We start from the raw sequence: 17,145 nt of genomic DNA on the forward strand, positions 1-17,145 counted from the left end.
TGAAATGAGTTGAAACGGCTCAAGTCATCTTCTTCCTTGTTCACGTGTTTGTGTGTGGCCTTGGGTGAACATGAAAAGAAAGAGGAAGTATTACAAATGAGACAGGTTTAGTTTGCATTAAGAAGTCTTGGTCAACTCGGCACTATATACTTTAGTAAAGGGTTAAGACACAAGAAGATAATCTGGATGAAATATACCCAAGTGAAAGGCAACAGCGTGTGCTACTAGCGACATCTAGCGGTCATAAGAAATTGGTGTCTTCGTGGATTTGTTAGCAAGCGTATTCGAACTAGTACACATACACATCCCACAACTGGCCTACTTACAACTTCAGGAGAAGCGGTTTTGGAAATGCTTGAGTCCTCTCGTGCACGTTTCTTGGAATTTGTTGATGAAGATGCCGAATTTGCACAGCTCCTGTCTAGGAAGCTTCCAGAACTCATAGTCGGCGAATCAAACGACGCGCACATACGGTGGTCGATGGTTGCAATCTTACGTGGCTGCATCTTTCCACGATGTTCCTCTTCGTCTTCGAAATAAAACGGCCTCTTTCTGCACCGACTACCCAACAAAGCGAGCAAGGATGGCGGACTCAAGCCCCCGGTTGCAGCCATGCTTTCTAACTGCGTATCAAAGCAGCCTGATAAGCAGACGCATCTTTTGGAGGGAACGTCGTTAAACAAAACTTGCTCTGCTCGCCTTTTCGTCATGAATGCAAGCTCCACATGTATATCACAGGTAGTCGGAGAAGTTGATTTGTTAACTTCAGCGAGTCAGTAGTCGCAGATGCCGTTTACGACTTCAATAATCACTAGGAACACATCGTGCGAAAGTGAGTTGGAGCTCGACGTAGGGTGGTGAATCTATCCAATGGGAGCGCGTATCCGGCGTCCATGTCCGCCCACCACCAAGTTGTTGCGCATCCACTATAATCACTATATAAATAACATGTTTAAAACAAACTACCATAAAAATGTGCCAAACAACAAAACTATTTTTAAAAGTGTATGTCTTTATTATGACGCAAAATCCAATAAGTAATGCTGGAACTCATTCAGAGTCCCGCCTTAAAGTTTAAAACAACTTTTATTTTCAAACCCCTTATCACCAGCAGACAGACAACTAGATGCTAAGACGCATTTGCTAGGCTCAGGATTCCCAGTCATAGCATAACTTGGTGATACTATGTTTTGCAATAAATACATTGGGTGTGTGATGCAGACAATTCAGGCCATGGAACTCCACAGTAATCACTCCACAACTATGGCACATATTACTGGCAGGCTGAAAAAAATGCATACAGATCTGGTCAATAGTCTGTCACCTGTCAGTAATATTGCATGTCTATACCACCACTAACGTAGTACAATAAAATTCCACAAAACTCTCACTACATCATGACTCATCATTCTGTCCAAACCCACACATGGCATTGCAATGTCACAATGTGAAACTTGTGACCAAGTGTGTACTTCTGTGCTTAAGGGTGCATCTTCTGTCCTTAACCAAGCACACACACTTCTCAGACAGTGAGTGGAGGGGGAAACTGGCAGCTTCAGCGATGACGTGATACAAAAAATAACGGGGAAAAAAATCACCAACATCAATCCACTCCATGTCGTGGTGTTTCCTTAGTTCTCCGCTTCGTTTTTATCATCGCGTGCCTCGCTCTCCGTTCTGGGTGACGTCGCTCGGCCCGCGCCGGACGTCACGTCAGACTGTCGCCAGACTCTTGCCGCCGCGGCGACGCCGCCGCCGGGTGGCCCTGCGGCACTTCCTGGAGACCGTTGGCATCGGCGTACAGGTGGGCGGGTTTCCGAGCCACGAAGAAGACACAGTCGTACAGGTACTTGAGCATGGAGCAGGCGTTCTCCGTGTAGGTGGTGTGGACTGACTCCCTCTCCACCTGTAACGGATCAGGGACGTCTTAAACATGTTCACGCACGTTACACTCGAGCATCAGAACACGTCTCGTTCATCAGGACTGGAAAACCCTGTTCCCTGAGAGAGTTACCGTTCTTATACAAACTTTTTGTTCAAATCCTATGTTGTCACAGCAGATTCTTATGATTAGCTGGTTGACAGAGCTGAATCGGGTTAGTTCCAACTGGGTTTGGAGGTAGGTAAACCTACAGGAGGGTTGACCTCTAGGAACTGCGTTGGACAGCCCTGCATTAAATAGTTGTGGACATTTCTGGTTCAGAAAGTGGAGCTTCCACCCATCCACTTGGCTGATTCCAATCACCCAGACCGGCTAATCAGCACAAATCTTACAGCTCATTAGTGACGGCAGCAGTGTTTGAGACTGCAGGAGCTGAGGTGCATCAGGGTGTCTGTTCACGTCCCCTCCCACTCACCTCCATGTCGAAGCCGTATTTAATGATGGCCGCCCTCACGTCCTCGTAGCTCAGCTCGATGGACAGCTCGTTGGCCATGTTCTCAAAGTGGTAGAGCAGAGGCCCTGGGCAGCCGAGCGAAAGCACAACCTTGGTTTAGTGAAGCCTCGCACACATTCAGCAGCCATTCACCCTGTCACCAGTAATTCACCAACTATTAACTAAGTATTAACATTATTATAACCTCATTCACTAGCTATTCACCAGCCATTCACCTACTATTATATATTGACATTACTGTAACCTCTGTATTCAATGGTAATTCACACATTCACCTGGTATTATTAAGGAACTGCACATTCACACATTCACCAGCTAGTGTATCCCATCGTGGAGACCAAACAGAAACAAAAAACTGCTACGTGTGCTTAGGATGAGAATCCAGAAAACTGACCACTGTTGAGGCGTATGGTCTGTTCAGGGTTGAGGTCTCACCCAGATTGATCCAGACGCCGCCGGGTTTGAGAATGTTCCAGATGGTCTCGATGTAGTCAACGACGTTGTGAGCCGTGTCGATGAAGAAGCATGTGGCCACGCAGTCCCAGGACTCTGTAGAGATAAACATCGAGATGTTTGTGTGGGGGTGGAACAGGTGTCGGGGGTATCACTCGCCAGTGTAGCTTTTTCCCTCGCTGGGCCACGCTGGGGTTCAAATCTCACTCACCTGGCTCGGTGTACACTTCCTGGAAGTCTCCGGCAACCATGGAGAAGTCAGAGGTTGGAGGCAGGCTCTGGGGGTTGACATCGGGGAAGGTGATTGGCCGGGTCTGGTCAGCTGACCTCTTGATGTTGCTGAACTGGTGTATCCACGGATACAAGGTGAAGGAGTTGACCTTGTCACATCTGCAGAGAAGGAGGAGAGTTTGAGGTCAAATATTCATGCACTTTCTGAAGAGAACCTTAATACTATTGGGACAAATTTTCTTCTGCAAATTCGAGTGTAATATCTTCTTAGTTAAAATGTTTCTATATCCTTCCCATTCTTCACAATTTGCTGAGGTTCTGAATTAATTAAACACATTTACGTCTGAAAATTTAATCAATATGACACATAGAAGCAACTCATCCAACAGCGCCTCTGTGTGTGTGTGTGTTTTGTGTGTGTGACAGACAGAAATACCTGTTGAGGACAAAGTTGGAAGAGAAGAGCATGAAGAAGCTCCACTCATTGCCTTGGCAGACGTAGCCAAGGCGAGCGATTTCCCACGCCAGCCGCCCAAGCCCCGCCCCTGGCACAAGCACGCTCACCTTCGACAAGTCACTGGACAGAAAACCAGCATACACATCAGGAATACATCATGTCAAAACAACACTCAAATAAACTAAACGTAAATGTCAAATGTGTGCACAAGTGTGTGTGTGTGCGTCTTCTCACTATTGGTCACTGGGGAAGAGTCTCTGGACTTCCTGGATGAGGGGCAGGTAGCAGGAGTCTCTCTCTGCCTGACCCGCCTCACTCCAGTCTCGCACAAACTGCTTGATGGTTGACTTGAGCTTGTCCATGTCGAACGTCGTGGATGGCCGCACCTTCCTTAGGTCGTCCTAACGACACAAAGGGACCATTACAAAGGATAAACGGACATTATGCTGACACTGAAGGTGGCGTGTACTGAGTGTGTGTTAAGTCAGTCTCACCTCTTCGCCGTATTCCATATTCTCGAACATGTGGACACAGTTGAGTACGATGGCTTGCAGTACATCCTGGTTGTGGTCCACACAGTACTGGATGCGGGCGAGGTTGGACGGGACCGCCGGGAGAAGCATCTGATGGTGCTGTGGAAGACTTCGGTACTGACTCTCTGCGCGCTTCACACGCTCTTGTACATGGATTCTGGAATAGCAGTTAGGACGCTATTTACGACAATATGACATGACAATATATAAAACAAAGCGTGCCAACTTGTCAAGGATCCTAGCACTTCAAGCTAGCTCTAGCGCGAACAATTTCCACACATCGCCGTTATGAAAACGATTATATAGCACCACATAGCTAGCTTGATTTTTTTTTTTTTACTGTCAGTAAAAAACGTCTAAATGACATGGTCATTATTATTCAAAATAATGGCGAGAAACAAGCGACTGTACATGTGAACTTTGTTGTGGTGGGTTAGCTAGCTATCAAGCTAGCCAGTTAGCCTGCCAGTTCTTATGTTAAAATCATTGTGTAACGTTATCGTGTCATTGCAGTACCTATAATATCTAAACGCATCGATCACTTTCCAAAAGTGTTGCCTTTCGAGCTTCGCCTCCTCTTCCGGCGTACATTTAGCCCTTTTCTTATGAAAATACGCTTCTGCTTGCTCTCCATCCGTTGCTAGCTCCCCGGTTTCTTCGGCCATGTCTGAAAGCACCACACAGGCTCAACCAATCGAGAGAGAAAAAAGACAGATACAGGAAAAGAAGTCGATCTTGATAGCCTGATCACAATTTCTGACTATCCATCACTATGTTACGTCCACATACCCATCATACCATACTACTTAGCCTAGCAGGCCTATATCTCATGACACAGTGACCCCAAAATGCCAGCATGTTCTGCTCAGGTACCATTCTGCATTTCCATGGGAGTCAGCATACTTTTCTGGCTATTTGGACCCACAAAACCATTTCCCGATTGTATGCAGATACTGCATGCAATAGGCTACTTTGCTGGGCATTTGCACTACCTACTAAAAGTCAAAAGTCCTAGTCCTATCGTGGCTACACCTGATAAGAGGGGCCTGAGGAGAGAGTTCCGGTTTAGAGGGGCCTGAGGAGAAAGTTCTGGTTTAGAGGGGCCTGAGGAGAGAGTTCTGGTTTAGAGGGGCCTGAGGAGAGAGTTCTGGTTTAGAGGGGCCTGAGGAGAGAGTTCTGGTTTAGAGGGGCCTCAGAGTTCTGGTTTAGAGGGGCCTGATGAGAGAGTTCTGGTTTAGGGAGGGCTGAGGAGAGAGCGCTGAAGTTGGACCCTTTTCCCTGTGGGACTGGGAAATGTACATTGATGCATATCAAAATAAGCAAACATTACTACAAAACATTACATTACTATAAAAATACTGATAGCTTACACCACTGTGTATATAGGCCTATAGTTAATGAATACCTATCGATAACTATGTCATGCTGTAATTAGGCAAAATGTTCTGGTGTGTGTGTGTGATGTTCTGATTTGTGTGTGAGTGTTACCCTCGACCACACCCCATCATGTCACACAGGTGTGTTGGAACAGGAGTGGGACTGTTTCCATGGAGAAAAACCCCCCCGACATAAATCCCCTATGCTGAGAGACTTTATGGTTTCTGTGTGGTATTGACGAATAATGTCATAATATTTGAACCTAACACTCATTCAGGTACTTTTGGAACTGTTGGACCTGTTGAAACAAAGCAAACCACTGAGTCTTTTGACAAGACATCTGGCGAGGGTTTGTATTTGGAGTTCTCTCTCCTCCAGTGGCTCCGTTGCTGCTCCGCTCTGGTGAACTGTCTCACCCACCGACCGGACGCCCAGTAACCCACTCTGTAAGACACCGGGGTGGTATAGGAGCAGCGGGAGGCATGGTACCTCTTCTAAAGGTAAACCGGTAGACTTTCGCGTTCAGTCAACACTTGGGAAGGCTCCAAGTAACGATTTTGGTAGGATACTAACCGTTAATTAACGGGATGAACTGTTAATCGGTGTCTCTTGACAGCTAATCGTTGCCGGGATGCCATATATTTCAGACGAGTTGAGATGTACACCTGCCCCTCACCTCTAACCATGACCCCTCACCTGACCCCTGACCTCTCTCTCCAGGAGTGGACACGGACGAGCTGGACAGCAACATGGACGACTGGGAGGAGGAGACCATCAAGTTTTTTATCAACGAAGAAATCATTCCCCTCGGAGATCTGTAGTGCCCTACGCAGGTAAGACACACACACACTCATACACACACACTGTCATACACACACACACACTCCAATATCATCATCTACCTAAACTCACAAACATTCATAGGTAGAAGACAAATCTGTTTTTGGGCTGAGATTTTAAATACTCTTTCCTATCTTTCTCTTTCCTCCTTTTCTCCCACCTCTCTCTCTCTCTCTCTCTCTCTCTCTCTCTCTCTCTCTCTGTCTCTCATCAGTTCAACCATCTCTCTCCAATCATCAGACCCCTCCCTCTTTCCTTTTGTTCTGGTTATAGAAATACAACAGTCCTGCCCCCCTCCTCCCTTCTCTCCCTGCCTCCTCCCCCTCTCCTGGACTCAGTTCTTACCTGCTGCCCTGGGCTGAGTGGCAGGTCTGGTTCTAGAAATATAAGAGTCCTCCCACCTCCCACGAATTTGAGACGTTAGTGTTTTTTAGGATGCTGAGATGGCATTACAGTGGTTTGTATCCTCCTCCCTTTAGACTCAGAGATGTTCTACTCCTCCTCTCTCATTGGCTTGACAGCCTGGGGGCGTGTCTCCATAAAGAAATTTAAAAAATGAAAAAGGTGCAATCGTCTGTGTGGTTCAGTCAAGTTAGGTTTCATGTAGATGACTTGTGCTCGGTAACTACAACCTAGCTATTGTTTTGGGGGTGGTTCTATGCCCTTTGTCATATACAGGGATGTTTATATTTATATAGTTTTACTTGTGTTTAAAAAGGATGTTTCCCACCCTGCCGTAGGGTCGGTTTGCACGCTTTTGTCGCTATGGGAACAGGTGCGGTGACAATGTACCAATCTGAGTTAACAGTGCATGAAGTTATCTGTAATTCTGTGTAAAGTTATTTTCTGAAGCAACGTGACCATGAGGCCAGAGCTCTTGTTGTTTTCCAAGACACAAGTCTCAAGGAACCAAGCTGAAAGGTTAGAAACAAAAAAACACCCCTTTGAGAGGAATAAAATAGTGTAGGCCACATTTTTCAGTTTACGTAGAAGTAACCATAAATACCAACACATTTACATTGGGTGTTCACTTTCATTCACTTTATTAGTGCCCAGGTAACTCACAATGTACAGTTACAGAATAAGTAATAAGTATAATGAAAACACAGGTAACACAATAGAATGTACATTGATGCATCAAAATAGGTGAAGCCACTGACCCTGTTTGGAATAGAACCCAGAATAATGTCTGTATGAATATATTACTATCAAAATGCTGATAGCATGCACCACTGTGTATATAGTTAATGAATACCTATATAAAACAATGTCATAGTGTAATTAGGCAATACATTCTGGTATGTGTGTGTGATGTTTGTGAGTGTGTGTGAATGAGTGTGTGATGTTCTGATGTGTGTGTGTGTGCACTAGGAGCTGGGATGTTTCCATGGAGACTCATGTTGTGTCCCTGAGAAGGGTGAGGATGAGGATGAGATCGTATTAGTGGTGGGCATAGATTCATTTTTTTAATCTAGATTAATCTCACTGTAATCTTGGCGTTAATCTAGATTAATCTAGATTAAAATAGCTCATTTGAATTATGTGTGCTACCCAAATAATGACTAAAAGTAAGTCTTTGAGAACGGGTTTCTCAAGCCAGGTGGCGCATTAGACCAGGAGCTCATCTCCTGTTTCCAAAATGCATCACAAACTGCTTGAGAAAGCTGTTAGAGCTGTGCTGATGGGCTTGCCTCGGTTGCACTCGAACATCGTAGTTTGACGACGACTCTTCCCCTGCGCTACATCAGTGCTTGGCCCGGCATCTTCCGCATTAGCTAAGGGATGCTTTGCGTTTAGGTGGTATTTGAGACTGGAAGAACTCCTACAGTAAACTAATTCCGCAAAGCACAAGGTGCAAACAACCTTAGTCTTGTCGAGGTTTCCATTGGGAAGCTTCCTAAAATTACATTTTCCCTGAAGCAAACCAGGCGGCTTCATAGCTGCATCCATGTTAGCACGTCACGTTTGATGTGATAATTTCATACACAAGGCATACACACAGATTCAAAGACTCGTTCTCGCCCCCTACAGTGCAATTCGGCTAGGTATACATCCGCGCTAAAATATCAAGGTGAAAGTCATTATAGCTTGCGTAGTACAGACCCAGCTCCCAACCCAACTTTGAGAATAGATTAACGGCGGAAAAGAAATTATCGCCCGATAAGAGTCTCACGTTAACGCAGCGCGTTAACGTCGATAACGGCCCACCACTAGATCGTATTAAACCTAAACCCTGTGTAGAGGGGCTCAGAGAAGGTGGTGATGAATGTGTACAGGTGGGTCATTGTGTCAGAGGAGATAATGTAGAAGGACAGAACCCCAGCTGGCCAGTCCAGGTAAACTCCTACTCTGCTGGGGTTACAGAACATGACAGGTATTAAAGTGGTTTCATGATCGTGATGAACAGAGAGTCTAGAACCAGACCAGCGCAGACACCAGGATCTGTCGTTGTCTCCAAGTGAACAGGAAGCACTGCTCCCTCTCCTAATGATGCTTCTATACGTCACTCCTACCTTAAACCACCCCTCCACCTCCACCTCCCAGTAATGGCGTTCAGTCAGACCCTCTCTATACAGCACCTGCTGCACTTCATCAAACTTCTCTGGGTGATCAGGATACAGCTGGTCCTCCTTCACCCTCTTCACCCTCCTGTTGTCCTCAGACAGAGAGAGTACTCTGTGAGCTATGTTTGGGTCCAGTGTTGGATCACAGGCATCTACAGAACAGAGGAGAGAGGCTGGATCAGAACTGTGTGTGTCTGGATGTAACCAAGTAGAATCGGTTCAACTCACTCTTCAATGAATGAACAGATACACGTGTTTACATTTCCATCTGGTCAGTGAGTGAGAGGTTGTTTCTGTCAAATGGTCAAGTGTGATTTTTAGTCAGAGGATTCTGGGATTGAACCCAGTAAGAGTGGAAGCATTACTGACGAGCAACACAGTGACGCCAGGTATAGTTTAACTGCCTCTGTGTGTGTGTGTGTGTGTCAGTGAGTAAATGTGTCAGTATGTACTGTATGTGTGTATCTCTAACCCCACCACAGACACAAACACTATATCAACATCAAGTCTCAATTTTGGATGTACAAAACAACACTTACACTTCTTAAGCAGCTGTGGTTTCACCCAGATCTCTTCATTGTGGTCCAGACTGTGAGAGACAGAGAGACACACACAGTGTATGAAGAGTGGTCAGGAACAGAGATGATGAACAAAGTAAAGGGACCTGGCTGTGTAACTCCTTTTCAGGACCTGACTGTTCTCAGACCAACATGAGAAACACAGAACATCAAAACACAAACAGCTTTTGTAACTAGGCGCCCAGAACTTCACCAAAACATAATTCTATAATAATGATCAACTACTCAGCATTAAACATGGCAAATGAAGAGAAATATATCAGTGACCAACACTAACTTGAGTTTCTCCAGTCTACAGAGTGGACCAGAGAGAACTGTGTCTCCTGGGTGATTGAAGCTCAGGTCCAACTCTCTCAGACGGCAGTTTGAGCTGAGAGCTGAAGCCAGAGAAGCACAGCCTTCCTCTGTGACTCCACAGAACGACAGCCTGCAGAGAGAATTGAACAGGACGTTGCAACACTGCTGCCCTCTGCTGGTGGGTGTTGTTGACATCACTGGGTACATTGTTGGCTGACATACATTGACTTCTTCAACAGGTTCTGTGTCCCTGTCTGGTTCCATGTGTCTCTGATCACTGACCTCAGAATCTCCAGTCTATGGTGTGGACTCTTCAGTCCATCAGAAAGCAGCTTCACTCCTGAATCCTGCAGGTCATTGTGACTCAGGTCCAACTCTCTCAGGTGACAGTTTGAGCTGAGAGCTGAAGATAACTTTCTACAACTGTCCTCCGTTAGGTAACACCTGTTTGACCTGAATCAGACATGAGGAAACACATGATAACATGAAGATTTACTAGTAGACAGGAGTGATACTACAATGATATATTCCACAAAAGTTCAAATGCATCTCTAGTCAAAAGTATTTTCAATGACAGTGTTACCATAACATGATCATGTTAATCATAACATCCTCTGCCTGTGATGTGAAAACTCCTCTACAGGCACTGACCTCAGTGTCTCCAGTTTACAGTGTGGACCTCTAAGGGCATCAAAGACAACACTCAGGTCATCATCCTTAATCCCCCCAAGGTGCATCTCTCTCAGAGGACCGTCTGGTGACTGGAGGGAGGAGGCCAGTGATGCACAGTCCTCAGGTCTGAGACTCATGTCAGTCAGTCTGTAGAAACAGAACATTCATGAGCTGCAGTGTGATGAAGTGGTTCAGACTGTTGACTGGATGTCTCTTGGCAGCCAAGGATTCACATCACATCTACACCTCTGTCATACCTGTGTGTTTCTCCTGATACATAAAGATAATATTCCTGTTGTTACAGATAATTTTGTAGTGTTTACACTACTTTGATAAAGCATGTGTAATCCATACAGCAAGTGATGTACTAAATGTAAGGTGTGTTTAGAATTACTCTAATTCACTCTGCTGAGTTGAATATTCCCTTTTGAATGGTTACTATGGTAACCTAGCTAATAGTAACTGAGCGATAGACTTATATAAATTCAAACAACCTCCCCATCTCTCCTACCTTCTGTGTCCTATAGTGAATCTGAAGGACGGTGAGTGGTCTGTAAAACAACTGAACTAAAATATACTGCTTCATAACTGGCTTTCAGGATGACCATGTCAAACTAACCAACTGTCCAACAATGTGTTCATGTTTGTGTTGTCATCATGTGAAAACTCCTCTACAGGTACTGACCTCAGTGTCTTCAGTTTAGAGTGTGGACCTCTCAGGGCAGCATAGACAACCCCCATGTCATCATCAATAACAGATAACACATGAATATCCTCCAGGTGCAGCTCTGTCAGAGGACAGTCTGGTGACTGGAGGGAGGATGCCAGTGATGCACAGTCCTCAGGTCTGAGACTCATGTCAGTCAGTCTGTAGAAACAGAACATTCATGAGCTGCAGTGTGATGAAGTGGTTCAGACTGTTGACTGGAGGTCTCTTGGCAGCCAGGATTCACATCACATCTACACCTCTGTCATACCTGTGTGTTTCTCCTGATACATAAAGATAATATTCCTGTTGTTGCAAATCATTTTGTAGTGTTTACACTACTACTATAAAGCGTATGTAATCCATACAGCCAGTGATGTACTACATGGGAGGTGTGTTTAGAGATACACTGATTCACTCTTCCACGGTCAACTGTGTCTTTTGAATGGTTACTATGGTAACCATTTGGGAGTCAGGTGGCTGAGCGGTTAGGGAATCGGACTAGTAATCTGAAGGTTGCCAGTTCGATTCCTGGCATGCAAATGACGTTGTGTCCTTGGGCAAGGCACTTCACCCTACTTGCCTCGGGGGAATGTCCCTGTACTTACTGTAAGTCGCTCTGGATATAAGAGCGTCTGCTAAATGACTAAATGTAAATGTAACCCAGCTAATAGTAACTATGAGTGGTAGACGTATATAAATTCAAACAACCTCCCCATCTCTCCTACCTTCTGTGTCCTATAGTGAATCTGAAGGACGGTGAGTGGTCTGTAAAACAGCTGAACTAAAATATACTGCTTCATAACTGGCTCTCAGGATGACCATGTCAACCTACCCAACTGTCCAACAATGTGTTCATGTTTGTGTTGTCATCATGTGAAAACTCCTCTACAGGTACTGACCTCAGTGTCTTCAGTTTAGAGTGTGGACCTCTCAGGGCAGCATAGACAACACTCAGGTCACCCTCATCTATCCCGTCCAGGTGCAGCTGTCTCAGAGGACAGCCTGGTGACTGGAGGGAGGAGACCAGCGATACACAGCCCTCATGTCTCAGCTTCATGTCAGTCAGTCTGTAGAAACAGAACATTCATGAGCTGCAGTGTGATGAAGTTAAGACTGTTGACTGGAGGTCTCTTGGCAGCCAGGATTCACATCACATCCAGGGTTCCTACACCTCTACAAACATCAAATTAAAGACCATCTTATTGTAATATTAATGTTATTTACTCCTTTGACTAAACTTACTAGATAAACAGACCCCATACTTTACCTTTAAACACGTGTCTTGAGTCCACAATACAACCCCTAAAATGTGTAAATATCTGGTTTCCTCTACACTTATATCAGCGTAGTTCACAATTTAAATTAATTACAAAACATACAATAGTTTTAACATTAATAGGATAATTTTTTGCCTGTTTCCTATAGTCTTTTGACAATGTTTAAAGTGATTAGGCCAGGTTAGATTTAATTACCAGTGTAAAACTCCAAACAAAAATAAAAAGAGTCAGATCAACATATGTGATACATTGCTTGCAAGTTTAAGATGAATACATACACAGCTTTTCTGCATTTCCTCACTGCTGGAATCAGTCTGATCCGTCCCCCACGATCTATGTTGTATTTCCTCTGGTCCATCTCATCCAGCTCGCCTTGTGACATCAGAAGTGCACTAGCCAGTGCTGAGCAGTGATCCTCTGAGAGAGCATGGTCAGTTCGGATAAGGAACTGGTGAATGTCCTCATGTACAGAACTGTCTTTCATTTCAGTCAAGCAGAGGAAGAGGTTGACGTGCCTCTCTGGTGAGATATTCTCTACGTCTGGCTTCCTGAGGTATTTCCTCATCTCCTCATCAGTGTCTGAGCTGCTCTGTGTTGGGGGCAAAAGGCCTTGTAAGAGAGTCTGGTTGGACTCCAGTGAGATGCCAAGAAGGAAGCGGAGGAACAGGTCCAGGTGTCCATTCTTACTCTGTAGAGCTTTATCCACGACTCTCTTCAGCAACTCATGCAGGGGCTGCTCTGCAGACACGTTCTCCAGGAAGGACTCCAGAGTATTGATGTTCTTGGTGACATAGCAGTAGAACACATAGAGAGCAGCGAGGAACTCCTGAAAGCTCAGGTGCACAAAGCAGTACACCTTCTTCCTATACAGCCCACGTTCTACCTTCAGGATTTCTGTGCACAGTCCACATTTCACTGTAGCTTCATCAACATCAATCCGACATGTTCTCAAGTCTTCCTCATAGAATATTACACTCCCCTTCACGAGCTGTTCGAATGCTAGCTGTCCTAATTTCAGCATCAAGTCTTTTCTTAATTCTAAGATCTTCTCTTCGTCCATTTCTGTTCCCCCTTGATACTTTTCCATTGCAAGCTTCGTTTGAGTGATCAGGAAGTGAATGTACATTTCAGTCAGACTTTGAGGGATATTTCCACTGTTGTTTTGTCTCAACATGTGTTCTAGGACCTTGGCGATAATCCAACACATGATAGGAATGTAACACATGATGTAAAGGCTCCTTGTTGTCCTGATGTGTTCGATGATTCTGTTGGCCAGGTCCTCATCATCAGAAAATCTCTTCCTGAAATATTCAAGCCTCTGTTCTTCTTGGAACCCTCGAACTTCTGTCACCAGGTTGATGTTGACGGTTCTGCGGGGAATCTGACTGGCTGCTGCAGGTCGGGAGGTTATCCAGAGGAGAGCAGAGGGAAGCAGATTCTTCTTCATGATGTTGGTCAGCAGAACATCAACTGGACACTCCTTTGTGACATCAGACACTCTCTCATTGCTTTGGAAATCCAGAGGACATCTGCATTCATCCATCCCATCCAAGATGAACAGCACTTTGTGGTTGTTGAATTTCTCCACATCTTCTATCTCCTTAAGCTCTGGATGAAATTCCTTCAGAAGACCATGTAGACTGAAGCCACCCTTGATCAAATTCAGCTCTCGGAATGGAAGCACAAAGATTAAATCTATATCCTGATTGGATTTCCCTTCTGCCCAGTCTAGGATGAACGTGTGCACTGAGATGGTTTTTCCAATGCCAGCGATGCCCTTCGTCAGCACAGTCAAGATATTTGTCTCTTGTTCATCTCGGGGATTGAAGATGTCACTATAGTGGACTGGCATTTCTGATGATGGTTTGCCCTTGGATGGATATTCAATCTGCATGATCTCATGTTCTTTATTGACCCCTTCACTCTCCCCCGTTGTCATGTAGAGTGGAATGAAGATGCTATTGAGGAGAGTTGTCTCATCTTCTGTGGTTCCTTCTAAGATGTGTCTGAACTTTATCTTCAAACTATCTTGAAGTTTCTTTTTAACTCTGAGTATTACTGCTAGGAGAAGTACCATAGAAGCACATATAAACATAGACTCCATATATTACCAAAACAATATGTTATTTACAGTGTATTTAACAAAGGATTAGTTTATGTACAAATGTTGTTGGCTAAGGATACATTAATGTGCAGGATGTGGTCTGGTTTTCTGCACACTGGAGACTCACTACTCACTGTAGAATGAGACAGAGGGAGAGAGATAGAGAAGGGGGGGAAAGGGAGAGAGATGGGAAATTGGGAAAAGGAGATGTGTGGATGAGAGGGGAAAATGTAAAGACAGTAAACAAGGAAGTGATGATGGAAGGAGGTGTCAAGAGGGACAAAGAGAATAAGAGACAGTTACTGTCAACACTTCAACTGCACTTATAGGATTAGTAACATACAGTTGTGGTCAAAAGTTTACACACTTGTAAAGAACATGTATAATGAAGAGGTCTATCATTAACCACTGATCAAGATGAAGAGAATGAGAAACAGTGACTGTCAGCACTTCTACTGCACTTGATTAGTAACATATATAAATAAATATACAAATCATATATCAGAGTTATTATGTTATTATAATGTTATCCCAGAGTCTCAGCTGTTTACATTTTACATTTACATTTAGTTATTTAGCAGACGCTCTTATCCAGAGCGACTTACAGTAAGTACAGGGACATTCCCCCGAGGCAAGTAGGGTGAAGTGCCTTGCCCAATGACACAACGTCAGTTGGCATGACCGGGAATCGAACTGGCAACCTTCGGATTACTAGCCCGATTCCCTCACCGCTCAGCCACCTGACTCCCTGTTTCCAAAATAAAAGGCTATTCATCTTACCCTGGTGGTTTTGCATTGCCTTGTGGGTCCTGGGATGTGCCCTCTATATTATGAAAGACAAGAAGATTTAAACACAGAAGTGAGTGTGACTTGGTAGCAGCCTGGAATCTTCCAGACTCTAAACACACATGGCACCAATGTGGTGTGGTGATCAGGTAGACTCAGTGAAGATCTGCCTAGGTTCACTTTTACTTTGCTGAGCATTCCCTGTGAGTAGATTGATACATAGAGAGAAGAGTTTTCTGTACATTTCACATTGTTTCACATTATTCATTGTTAGAAGATTAGATAAACAGCAGATGTTAGCAGAGCTTACCCAGGTCCTGGACCAAATACGGTTCTGTCTTCTGGAGGATCCTGTAGAAGGCTGATTTGACCGTCCCTGAGGTTAACGCCTTGTACAGCTTCCTCATCTGGTCCTGGCTGGTCGGGGCAGCTTCTATCTTGGAGTAGCGCTCAGGATGGATCATACCCTTCTGTAGCAGGGTATCTGCTATGGGTTTCACCATGGTAACCCTCTGTATGAGAGAAGACCTGTGTCCGTCCACAAACTCTGCTTCTGGAGACAATATACATCAGAGAGAGAGAGAGAGAGAGAGAGAGAGAGAGAGAGAGAGAGAGAGAGAGAGAGAGAGAGAGAGAGAGAGAGAGAGAGAGAGAGAGAGAGAGAGAGAGAGAGAGAGAGAGAGAGAGAGAGAGAGATGGCAAGAGAGGGAGAGGGGTGGATGGAGAGGGAAATAAAATAGAGGAGAGGGAAACAGAATAGAAAATAAGCATCTGGAACAACTACAAATACTACATACTAGATTTCTGTCAGGTCCAAAACAGAAAATATTATTAACATTGTATCTCCTGTCAGAGATGGAAAGCAGAAGTACTTAATATTCTGGTAAATGTACGTGTGTCTGGAGTTACATCTTAGTATAAATACCTCACCTCTGTCTTCACCTCTCCTCTCCATCTTAGAGTCAGTCTGTCTATCATGAGAGGGGAACAGTCTGAGAAGAGGAAACAAAATTACAAAAGTATTGTGCATCTTGAGCATTGTGTTCTCTTTCTTTTTCTAGTGGGTCACTCTGAGCCGCCCCTTCACAGCTTTGATTCTTGGTGTACTTAATAAAAGGTCTATGGTTTTACATTATCCTGCTCCAAGACATCCATTGTTTACTCACGTATCTGAGAAATGTAATGGTGTGTTATCACCATAACTAGACTATCCTGACCCCTGGTAGGACCCCTTATGGTGGCTTTAGTAGCCTATGTTCTACAGTACACATCTACTGGAAATCCCCATCTACACAGAATCAGAGCCAAAGAAAAAGAGAATGGAAGTTGTTGGTGTCGCAACTCTCTTTTTCTATGGCTCTGTACAGAATAAGTTGCAGAACTTGGTTTTAATCACAAATATTGGAAACGTATTCTTCTTCCTAGAATAAGAACCCATTTTCACATACTATAGGCTATGTGAAATTAAAGTATGTTGTATTACGCTGTAACAGTCCTGGATAATAGTAGGTAAATAAAATACCACTTAAATATTCCCTATTTTCAGCCTTTTCATCGAGTCTGTAAACCTTCGTCTTCCGTGAAACATGGATTGTTTTACTGACTGAATTGCAATGTTTATGCAGTAAATGACGTTTTTAATGAGCGTTTTTAACAAGAAAAAAAGAAAACATAATACTAAATTTAACCAGAAAGCAGGAAGTCGGTTACCAAATCTGACTGGAAATAGTTGACCGATTCCACTACAACGTTCAAACCGAGAAGGCGTTTTGATCATCGACCTACCTGTTTTATAGAAGAGACGGAGACAGATGGACTAGGCCTACTTCTAAATCTCGAATAAACTAACGATCGATTGTGTAGGCAATATT

At 44.3% G+C, this 17,145-nt stretch overlaps 2 protein-coding genes and 1 long non-coding RNA gene across 3 annotated transcripts; all 3 read right to left on the reverse strand.

The window, feature by feature from the left end:
* Window positions 1-1,005: 1,005 nt before the first annotated feature.
* On the reverse strand, window positions 1,006-4,735 carry carnmt1 (carnosine N-methyltransferase 1). The gene is made up of 8 exons (XM_067228060.1): window positions 4,587-4,735; window positions 4,032-4,227; window positions 3,772-3,938; window positions 3,517-3,657; window positions 3,061-3,239; window positions 2,832-2,945; window positions 2,358-2,461; window positions 1,006-1,906 (listed from the first exon to the last, which is right to left on the reverse strand). Exons 1-8 carry the CDS (start codon window positions 4,733-4,735, stop codon window positions 1,709-1,711), a joined length of 1,248 nt encoding a protein of 415 aa, XP_067084161.1. The 3' UTR covers window positions 1,006-1,708.
* A 2,664-nt stretch (window positions 4,736-7,399) lies between these two features.
* On the reverse strand, window positions 7,400-17,134 carry LOC136933084 (protein NLRC3-like). Its single transcript, XM_067228465.1, has 10 exons — window positions 17,060-17,134; window positions 16,205-16,266; window positions 15,585-15,827; window positions 15,269-15,311; window positions 14,547-14,596; window positions 12,663-14,442; window positions 10,009-10,179; window positions 9,707-9,856; window positions 9,391-9,440; window positions 7,400-9,003 (listed from the first exon to the last, which is right to left on the reverse strand). The coding sequence occupies exons 2-10, from the start codon at window positions 16,227-16,229 to the stop codon at window positions 8,498-8,500; spliced, it is 3,018 nt and encodes a 1,005-aa protein (XP_067084566.1). The 5' UTR covers window positions 16,230-16,266; window positions 17,060-17,134; the 3' UTR covers window positions 7,400-8,497.
* On the reverse strand, window positions 10,488-12,074 carry LOC136932798 (uncharacterized). Its single transcript, XR_010874767.1, has 3 exons — window positions 12,007-12,074; window positions 11,084-11,266; window positions 10,488-10,545 (listed from the first exon to the last, which is right to left on the reverse strand). It is a non-coding gene; the product is annotated as an uncharacterized lncRNA (long non-coding RNA).
* Window positions 17,135-17,145: the final 11 nt, after the last annotated feature.

Source organism: Osmerus mordax, chromosome 24, assembly GCF_038355195.1.
Source record: "Osmerus mordax isolate fOsmMor3 chromosome 24, fOsmMor3.pri, whole genome shotgun sequence".
NCBI classification, from domain to species: Eukaryota; Metazoa; Chordata; class Actinopteri; order Osmeriformes; family Osmeridae; genus Osmerus; species Osmerus mordax.